The sequence below is a fragment of the Anoplopoma fimbria genome, chromosome 18 (genome assembly GCF_027596085.1).
Source record: "Anoplopoma fimbria isolate UVic2021 breed Golden Eagle Sablefish chromosome 18, Afim_UVic_2022, whole genome shotgun sequence".
Classification (NCBI taxonomy): domain Eukaryota; kingdom Metazoa; phylum Chordata; class Actinopteri; order Perciformes; family Anoplopomatidae; genus Anoplopoma; species Anoplopoma fimbria.
The window spans coordinates 4,808,885-4,818,989 of record NC_072466.1 but is presented as its reverse complement, the minus strand read 5'-3'; the positions used below and the strand labels follow the sequence as shown (position 1 = coordinate 4,818,989).

The window sequence follows — 10,105 nt, the reverse complement described above, 5'->3', positions numbered from 1 at the left end:
CCTGAATGCAGCAAAAACATGCCTCCGGTTCGGACGTGAGATCCGGGTTGCTGTGCAGAAGCAGGAGACCTCCGAGGAGTTCAGGCTGTCCAGAACAGACCGCCCTCTCCAAGGTTGACGGGGGTTTAACCCAGTGACAGCTGCAGCACTGAGCTCATCCTACACATCATTAGCAGCAGGAATAATGAGGAAAAAGAAAAGAAAGAAAAAAGTCACCTGGATGTGTCTCCTGTGAAGGACTCGGCTTCAGTCTCAAGTTATTCCCGCAGTGCTGTAGTCTCCATCTCTGTGGTGGCAGCTGTATAGGTTGGGCTGAAGTGATGTATGTCTGGAGGGAAACGCCGACAACACCCCCTCCCTCCCTCCATCCCTCCCTTCCTCTCTCTCTCTCCTCTCTCTCAAACTCCACTCCAGCAAGGTTGCAGCTGAGAGTTGGTGAGAATGAGAGGCTGCAAAAAAAATCACTATATATATTATTCAATGGAGTGAGATTCCATAGAAGTATGTCCACAAATATACGTGTCTTTTGGCTCAAGTGGATCTGGTACTGGAACCACTGTAGGGCAGGATGTGTGGGCTGCTTTACAGATCCTAATGTTGTTAATTACACACATCAATGACACATGATCAGATACAAACCAAAGAACTCAATCAGAGAACAAAAACGACATACAGTATGAAAATATCACCCTTTTTGATAATAATGTAAATACTCTCTCTCTCTCTTTCTCTCTCTCTCTCTCTCTCTCTCTCTCTCTCTCTCTCTCTCACCCAACACAGGACACCATGTTCATTTCGGATTAATTATTTTATTAATCGACATAATCATTAGAACCAGTAACTGAAGAAGGCAGTGCATCTGACAGAAAATGATGTGCTGAAAATAAACAAACATATACAAGATTGGGAGCACAACAAAAATAAATGCTGTATTCAATATCTCTGAGTTTCTGATCACACCCCCACCCTCTCCACAAGGAGTGGCAGATGCTGCTGAAACACAGGAGCAGAGAGCACACACACACACACACACACTGAAACTAGAAGTTACACATTGCGTTTCACTCCGGAGCTGCAGAACCCAACCGGACGGTGTTGGCACCTTTACGCACCTTTACGCACCTTTACGCACACTTTACGCACCTTTACGCACACTTTACGCACAGTTTGAGTTGCTTTATCTTTGGGTTGATAGCACCCGTTTGTGAAATGGCAGAAACTTTTGCAGGACGGATATAATGTCACCATTTATTGTCTGGAACTTTTTTTTAGATATTGATGGTGTTGAGATTAGTGGCCGATACGGATAAAAAAAGCTTTTTACGCATTTTTCATTTCAGGATGCCAAACTCGCAGTTGACTGAGCTGATGCTGTCGATGCTGGGTGTGCTGTCCACCTGGGGGTGTTTAAACCCCTGAGGGAAGGTTTCTGATCGTGGGATCCTTCCTGAAGGCAACATGGGCTTCTCCTCGGCTGTTTTAAAGTCCGGGGAGGTGAACTGTCGTAAGAGTTTGTTGCTCAACACCGAAAAACTCAGAGGAGGTTCAGCGTCGCGTCTCCTTATGGTTCTGGATTTACGCACGGCCACCAGGGTCCGGTCCCGGGACATGGGGCTGAGGACGCTGGTTGGCAGACTACATCTTTTCTCGTGGAAACCTCCTCACGTTGTAGTCTAACATCTTTGGTGTTCCTGTCCCTGGTTCTGGTCCTCTTTTGTTGGAGATAATGGGAGCCAGTAAGATGTCCAGAGCGGAGGGTTTGGGTGTGTTTCTGCTGGACCGAGGTGACATGAAAGCTGCTTTGCTCTGCTTCAGAGAGGGGAGAAGGTCATCCAAGGGTTTAGGTTGAGTAGAGTTTTGAGAATGGTCTTTAGGGGTGAGGATTTGAGAGAATACCAAAGCTTGTGGAGTGGAGGAGGAGCCGCCATTCTCTCTTTCAAACTCCTCTATTGAGTCCATCACCCGTGGTCTTTGCTGCCAGGTACAATCTTCAACCACTACACGACCTGCATGATCACACGTCTGGAGGTCCTCAAGTGAGTTCACTAAATGTCCAACACTGCTCTCAAACTTCTCATCTCCATCCCCACCTCCCTGCGCGCCTCCCTCAGCCTCCCGGCTCCTCCTGGAGTTGTGCGTAAGCGCAGAGATGCACTCTGTGTGGCCGAGGAACTTGGCCACTTCAACGGCAGAGTTGCCAACTTTATTCTGCCTGTCTATCTGAAGCCCCAGCCTCTTGAAAGCTCTCACCAAGAACTCAACCACGGGGGAGTGACCTGCTACTGCGGCGTACATCAGCGCCGTGTTCTCCCAGGAGTCCACGATCTCCGGGTCTGCGTTGTTCTGGACCAGGATCTTCACCGCGTCCAGGTGGCCCTTCTCACACGCGTAACTGAGCGCAGTGCGCCCTTGGCCATCCCGACAGTTCACGTTGGCTCCTTTCTGCAGCAACAGCTCTGCAAACTTACACCTGGTCTTACTGTCAGGCAGCAGGATGGAAGAGATGAGGGGGGTCTGTGCTCCCTCCGTCCTGGAGTCCACTATCTCTCCATCCAGCGCGTCCAGCACGAACCTGGCCAGGTGGACTTTATCCTTGGACATCGCCTCCAGGAGGATCTTGGTGCCCGTTTGGCCATCAGACTTCCCCTGAGCCTTGAGCATGGTTTTGAAATGGATCAAAAACCAATCAGAGTAAATGTCATCCTTCTGTGTTATAGAGCAGGTTCTTCCAAACCTCTCCCTCAAAGGAGTGCAGCCAAAACCAAACCCATTACCTCTGTTATATAGTGAAGGGGGGGAAGCCACATAGTTGCCGAGCAACACACACATAATGACTGCTCTTTGTTCTTCTTTCTAATGGAAATACGTTGCTTATAATGACAATTAAGAGCTTCTGCGCTGGAGCCGCCTGTGTAAATAAAAAGTGGCTCTGGGACATTTATTCATCAGCTTGTTGAATGTGATTAGAGAGCAGTGGTCATTGTTTGGGACATAATTGTGTGTGCACGTGTGGGCTGCGTACTCCCTGTTGTGTATAAATTTGGCCTCAGGACAATGATGCCATGTCAGAAGGGACCAGACCGAGGGGATGAGTAATATGAGTAATATGAGTAATATGAGTAATATGAGTAATATGAGTAATCTCTATTGTTGGCGTTAGAATATCGTTTTGATGAGTCAAAGCAAAGATGCATTGTCAGAGAAAAGTCATTGGTGATGCTGCTAAGGTTCACAAAGCCCTTCTTTAAATAGCCCTGCTGGCCCAAAACACCATACTTTATTTTCTATACAAAATAAAACAAAATGTTCATCTCATGGTTATCTTAAATAAAATAAATGAATAAACCAAACTGAATGTTTATGTTCTGACAAATGTATATGAAATTACTGACAATAGTAGGCCTACTTTAAAGAAACACAAATGAGCCACACGATTGCCCCATATACTCCTGGATTTATTGATACATGTATTATGAAACTGTATTAAAATAGCTGGATAACAACCACATGTTCATTGCTTTCATTTCATCAACGCAATATTATAACAAACAAGCTACAGTTCAAATAGAAAACAAAAAAAAAGGAAATACAGTATAAACTGGGAAAATCAAATCAGAACTGATCAAAAGGTTACACGTAATCACAGTACCCCACTCATAATCACAGTGAACAAAAGGGAACATCTATCCAAAGACGGCAGGGTTAGTGTCTCTGGGTTGAAGAGGGCCATCGGCGGCGGAGTGTTTTCTGCACCTGCATGTGTGTGTGTGTGTGTGTGTGTGTGTGTGTGTGTGTGTGTGTGTGTGTGTGTGTGTGTGTGTGTGTGTGTGTGTGTGTGTGTGTCTCGTACACACACAAGACGTTTTCGGTCTTTGGAGACCGAAAACACAGACACAGAAACCTACAGATACATGAACTAAATACACACCTGCAGATATAGTACCATATTTTGTCTTTTGTTACCAATTTTTGTATCTATACTTAAAGTTCTGAATGTTATTTTGCACATCATTTTATCAGTGGAGATTAATTCCTCTATACATTTCCTTGAATACTTTTGAAGGTCATATAAACCACATTATTTTTTCCCAGGGCCTCAAATACAGACGCTCTGTCAGGCCCCTTCGTCTGTATGAGACGCACAAGTCAAGGGACTACAGTGTAAACCCGTCTGTGTCATTATTGAACACTCACTGGTAAAATGCTCTGGGGGTGTGATGACATGGTGTAAAGCCATTACAAAAAGCAGGTGGGATGTGGTCAAACACAGGACTTTCAACCAGGAGACCTGTGTTCAAGACCGCCGTTTGTGTTAGTGATTGTGTTGACGTGCATTGTTTACATTTGAATTAGTTTACATACTTATTTTAAGCCCAACCATGATGTATTTCCTAAACCTAAGCAAGTGTTTCTGTTTGAATTCACAACGTCAACCACGTGTTTACTGCGACCGTGCACTGGGATACCTACTGCGTTAGAAAGTGACGCCAACAGATCTGACAAAGCGTCAGTGTTTGAGTCGGAGTGAGATGGCGTCGGTGCCTTCATTGTTTAAATGTCTGCAGTGGGACTCTGTCACATACTATGAAAGCAAACGATTATGAGCTGGAGTGAAAGCACGGTGTGGCAGGTGTGGAGCTGGCTGTTTTTTTGCTTAGTAATAGCTGGTGAGTCACGGTGATGAATGACTCAAGCTGCTCGTTGGCACCGCAGACACCCCGAGAGCTGCAGACTACTAATGTGGGAATGGGATTTCTCCACACAAAGAGAAATGAATCACTTTCTTTCCTTTTTTCTTTTAAATCTTACAATCTCTTCAAAGGCAGATTTGTTGTGTACTATTTCCCTGCTTTAGTCAGTGAAGTCAGCGGTGAGTCACTTCAAGAATGTTCATTATTGTGGTTATTTAGATAGCAGGAAAATACAACGTTTAGCAGGCTTAGCAGAAAACTGAGAATATGAATAAAGGAGGTAGAAGGGAAAGAAATGGAAGGAAACCATCACTGATGACAGACTGGAGGTATCACAGGTTGAATGAGATGGAGATGCCTACTTTGTGATTTTTAAAGCTGTGCCAGAAAAAGCAAATCATATAAAAAACAAATGAATATGTGCATACACAAAATATATTATTATATTCTACATTCTATACTATGACTTTTTCACAAGATATTTTTCTGCATTCTGTCCTGTGACGATTTCGATTACATATTTGACTTTTTTGGACACACTATAATATGACTTTTTTCATGACTTTTGGCATACTATACCCAGATTTTTTTGTAACTTTATTCAACATACCTTATTATCACTTATTTTCACGACTTTTCTTAACATACTATACTATGACTATTTTACCTCCTTTTTTGACATACTATACTCTTACTTTTTTCCACACCATTTTTCAAAATACTTTACTATTACTTTTATCAAGGCCTTTTCTACATACTATACTATGACCTTTTTTCATGTTTTTTTTCCACATACTATACTATGACCTTTTTTCATTCTTTTTTTTACTGACTATATTATGACTTTTTTTCGACATACTATACTATGACCTTTTTTTTTTTTAACTTTTTTCATGACTTTTTTAAGACTTATTTCAACATACTATACCATGACTTTTTTCAAGAAGTTTTCAACATACTATACCATGACTTTTTTTGACATACTATTATATGATTTTTTTCAACACATACTATACTAGGACCTTTTTACATGATTCTTTTCCACTTACTATACTATGACCTTTTTCATGACTTTTATTGACTTACTATACTATGACCTTTTTATTACAAACTATAGTATGGCTTTTAAATATTCTGGCTAGCCCCAAATACCACACTTTATCTTCCATATACAATAACATTTCTGATGGTTATGTCAAATTAAATAAATTAACAAGTCAAACAGGAGGTTTATGTTCTGACAAAAACACAAATGAGCCACTTGGTTATGTCCCATTTTACACCTGGTTTTATTGGTACACATACTATAAAACAGTATTAAAGGAGCTGGATAACAACAGTATTTTCATTGCTTTAAGTTCAACAATACAATATAAATACAAAAACACGCACAGAATGGTTTGACAAGCTACAGTTCAAATAGAAAACAAAGAGGAGATACAGTTTAAACTGAGGAAATCAAATCGGTGACTTGCACTGCAAAAATAACCGGCTTTTTCTGACAAACTAGAGAGCCAAAGGTTACATGTAATCACACAACAGAAACATTCAACTAGTGCAAAAAAGCCTCTAACAAACATAATAATCTTAAACTACACATTATATCTAATATATATAATATATATATTCATTTATTTATATATATCTTCATATAAATAACCCCTTAATTTGGCATTTTGTCATTCATAAAATAATTTTACCATCCTAACAGACAGAGAGTGGCACATTTGAAAGCGATGGAAAAAAATTTAAAAGCACTTTTTTACTCGTTTATCTCTGCACTAGATATGTGGTGAGAGCTTTATGCTGTGTCGTGTGGTGCAGTAAGGGCAGACTGAAAACAGAGACGAATAGAACAAAAACAAAAACCCAGTGGTTGATAAATGTCTTTCCCCCCCAACATCCAACAGACCCGCTCTATCCCCTGAGCCCTTGTATGACAGAACACAATTGGTCAAAAAGTACATTAGACTACATACATTCCAGTATATACAACAAACATCCCGTCTACCCTTTAAGTGTGTTACAGCAGAATAATACAGAAAAAAAAACTTCAGCAAAGGCCAAAATAAAAAAAATGACTTTTGGTCGCTTCTTTGTTAGTGCTGTGCCATGCAACGTGAATGCATGGCATGATCATATGTGCACAAATGCTAGTACCCATAGGATTACTTCATAATAGTGCACATTTCTTTCTCTGCAGTGGCTGTTTATCTCACCAGAGTAGGTATAGTGCTTTCTTTAGCCATAAGCAGGAACCTGTTTTGGGGTACAGGCCCTGTCTGAAATCCCTTAGTGTGGAAAGTGTGTGCTAAGCCATGTCACAGGCTTGGTTATGAATCTGTTGTTATTCAGTCTGATATCCCCGGACCGAAGACGAGCAGGGAAACGATGAGGATTACGAGCTGAGGTTGCTGTCGTTCAGTCAAGAAGCTATTAAGGGAGCACTTCACTTCAACAACGCCTTTAATGAGCGGGACACTGAGTACGACTTCTGTCTGAAAATGTCATTGTCTAATAGTGATGGGCTGGTCCATTAACACAATGTATTACAGTGGGATTACTGTGCTGCCAAGAGTGGATTCATTTAGTTAACCTCTTAATGCAAAAGTTTAATTTAGTCCAACTTAACCTTTTAGTTTACTGGTAACTGTCCTCTTTTAGTATATCATCATATTTTCAATTAGGTTTGTAGTAATCAATTGTATCAGTGAAAAGCAACCACATTACTGTAATATTGTTACTTATACTCCTTTTGGTCACTTCTTTTCTGTATTTTGTACATTTTGAACTTTGAGGGAATCATGCGTTTGTTTTTATTGCATAGTATACATGATTTTAAGCCCAAAATATGGAGTATTAAATTAGTTTCGCAGGCGTAAACGTGTGATGATTTAGCACAAAATGACTATCACATGTTACTTTCAAGTAAAAGTTTAGGACTGCAGTTACACAATCTCTTGGGTATTTTCTTCATAATTAAAACAAAATTTGACAGGAAAAGCGGCTGTAATAAAAGTGAACAACTGTCCATCATGATCCCTTTATAGTTTTCTGACTCAGCAAGATAATAAGCCTTTCTTTTTTTTTTTTTATATTTGGCTGTTACACGAACAACAATAAAATCAATAATACATCTTTGAGAAGTCACAGAGCTTGCATTGTTAGGTACAGGTGACACTGGGGTTTGCCACTCCTTCATACAGTGATTCTTTTTAAAAATACATTCTTACTGAAATACAGAAAACCTACAGTAGTGCACTGCTACATTTTTTTCCCACATTGTTATGATGGCCTATCGCATACAAAGTGCTCAGGACAGGACGGGTGTGTAGCATACAGTGTATTCCACAAAGTTTTTTAATTCATTTGTGCTGAAATGACATTAAATCTTAAACATATTCTTCTCCCCTCTTCCACACTAGTTCTGGAGCGGTTAATCCGGTACCGACTTTTTTCAAGGAAATAATTTAAAAAAATGGAAAAATGGAAAATCCACCTCCTGTGAATGAATGCGTCTGTTGTTTGCGTGCGTGCGTGTGTGTGTGTGTCCACCAATAGCTGCAGCTTGTGTTGCCTGAAGGATGCAGAGAACATTGAAGGTGATAGAAAATCTAGATCTACATCCAGTGGAGGAGGGGATTCATCTGATTCTCTCTCTCTCAGTGGTTTAACCCCTTGTCAAACAGTGATAAGCACCAGTGGCTCAGTGGTATAAAGTTAGTGGCTGGGGTAACGGTGCAGTAACTAAGTGGTGGAGAGGGCTACGCAGTGTGTTTGTGTGTGTGAGAATGACAAAAAAGCACAGAGATAGTGATGCAGGCGGGGTTAATGTCTCTGGGTTGTAGAGGGCTATCTGCAGTGGAGTGTTTGCTGCACCTGCATGTGTGTGTGTGTATGTGAGTGTACATGTGTGTGTGTGTGTGCTTCTGGTCTCAGTCGCTCACACCACCGTGGCAGGTCTGCGGTCCATCTCCTCCTCCAGCTTCACCATCTGCTGCATGTCCTTGGCCTTCGACGAGACACAAAACACAGTTAGACAAACAGAAACTAAATGCAGACGTGTAGCAGCATATTTCCTCTTTTGTTTTCTTATTTGACAAGTGCAATTTTGATCTTCAGTAATGGTTCATAGATTTGCATTCATAAAGTGCCTTTGTAAAGTTCTGAGTGGTATATTGATTATTCCCTTGCATACTTTTGCAGGTAATCTAATTCACATTCTTAGTAGGCAGTGATGTGTAATTGCTGCCACAAAATGTCTGCAGCGGGACTCTGTCACATACTATGAAAGCAAACGATTATGAGCTGGAGTGAAAGCACGGTGTGGCAGGTGTGGAGCTGGCTGTTTTTTTGCTTAGTAATAGCTGGTGAGTCACGTGATGAATGACTCAAGCTGCTCGTTGGCACCGCAGACACCCCGAGAGCTGCAGACTACTAATGTGGGAATGGGATTTCTCCACACAAAGAGAAATGAATCACTTTATTTCTTTTTTTTAAATCTTTGCAATCTCTTCAAAGGCAGTTTGTCGTGTACTGTTTCCCTGAGGTAAATCACTTCACGAATGGTCATTATAGCAGTAATTTAAATAGCAGGGGAAAAAAAACGTTTTAATAAACTCAGCAGGAAACTGAGGATATGAAAAAAGGAGAAACATAACTGAGAGGTAGAAAGAAATGGAAGGAAACATAATCAGTAGGTGGCTCGCTGACAGACAGGAGGTATCAGAGGTAGAGGTGAGTGAGATGGAGATGCCTACCTTGAACCTGTTTGTTTGCATGGTGTGATTTCAAAAGCTGTGCCGGGAAAAAGCAAATCATATTAAAAAACGAATGAATATGTGAACACATGTGAGAGACAGACAGGTAATGGAGTGAGGCAGAGGGCAAACTAAAATGTACAAGATGGAGATACTAAACTTAATGTCATGTTAAAGTTCCTTTTTTAAAGTTTCTATTTGTTGTGTAGACTTTATAGACATTGTGCATTTTGACTTTAATATGGACTTTGTGTTTCTTCTTTGGGACCAACATTGTTGTTTGTCCGTAGAGTCTCTTGAGGCAATTCTGTCCAACTATGTGGAGCACTTCCTGCAAAACTAATTACAGTTTACATCACAGACGAAAGAAACTGCAGCCGTTATTTATGGAAGAAATCAGCCAGAGAACATCTTTAGTCCCCAGTTTGGACTTTCATTTACACTTTAAAAAAACCCCAGTAGAGCTCAAAAGACCATAAACTGAGAGATGTTCTGGTTTATGCAGGAAGTGGGTCTAATAAATGCTGTGGTTGAACATTACTATCAGATGAGATGGAGACCAGCAGGCAGCTGATGAAAGAAATGCCCGTTATCTTCTGAAATATAAAGTTTATTGGCCTTCTGTGAGGTTCAGTTTTCTTTTTTTTGTCCTAC

At 40.9% G+C, this 10,105-nt stretch overlaps 1 protein-coding gene across 3 annotated transcripts in view; it reads right to left on the bottom strand.

The window, feature by feature from the left end:
- Positions 1-5,966: 5,966 nt before the first annotated feature.
- The window catches only part of LOC129107211 (1-phosphatidylinositol 4,5-bisphosphate phosphodiesterase beta-4-like), a 63,722-nt gene continuing 59,583 nt past the window's right edge, over positions 5,967-10,105 (bottom strand). For all 3 annotated transcript variants that reach the window (XM_054618631.1, XM_054618633.1, XM_054618632.1), the window contains 2 exons: positions 9,452-9,488; positions 5,967-8,703 (listed from right to left, as the gene is read on the bottom strand). In XM_054618631.1, the coding sequence (XP_054474606.1) occupies positions 8,627-8,703; positions 9,452-9,488 (114 nt within the window). In that variant the 3' untranslated portion in view covers positions 5,967-8,626. The remainder of the gene's footprint in view (positions 8,704-9,451; positions 9,489-10,105) is intronic.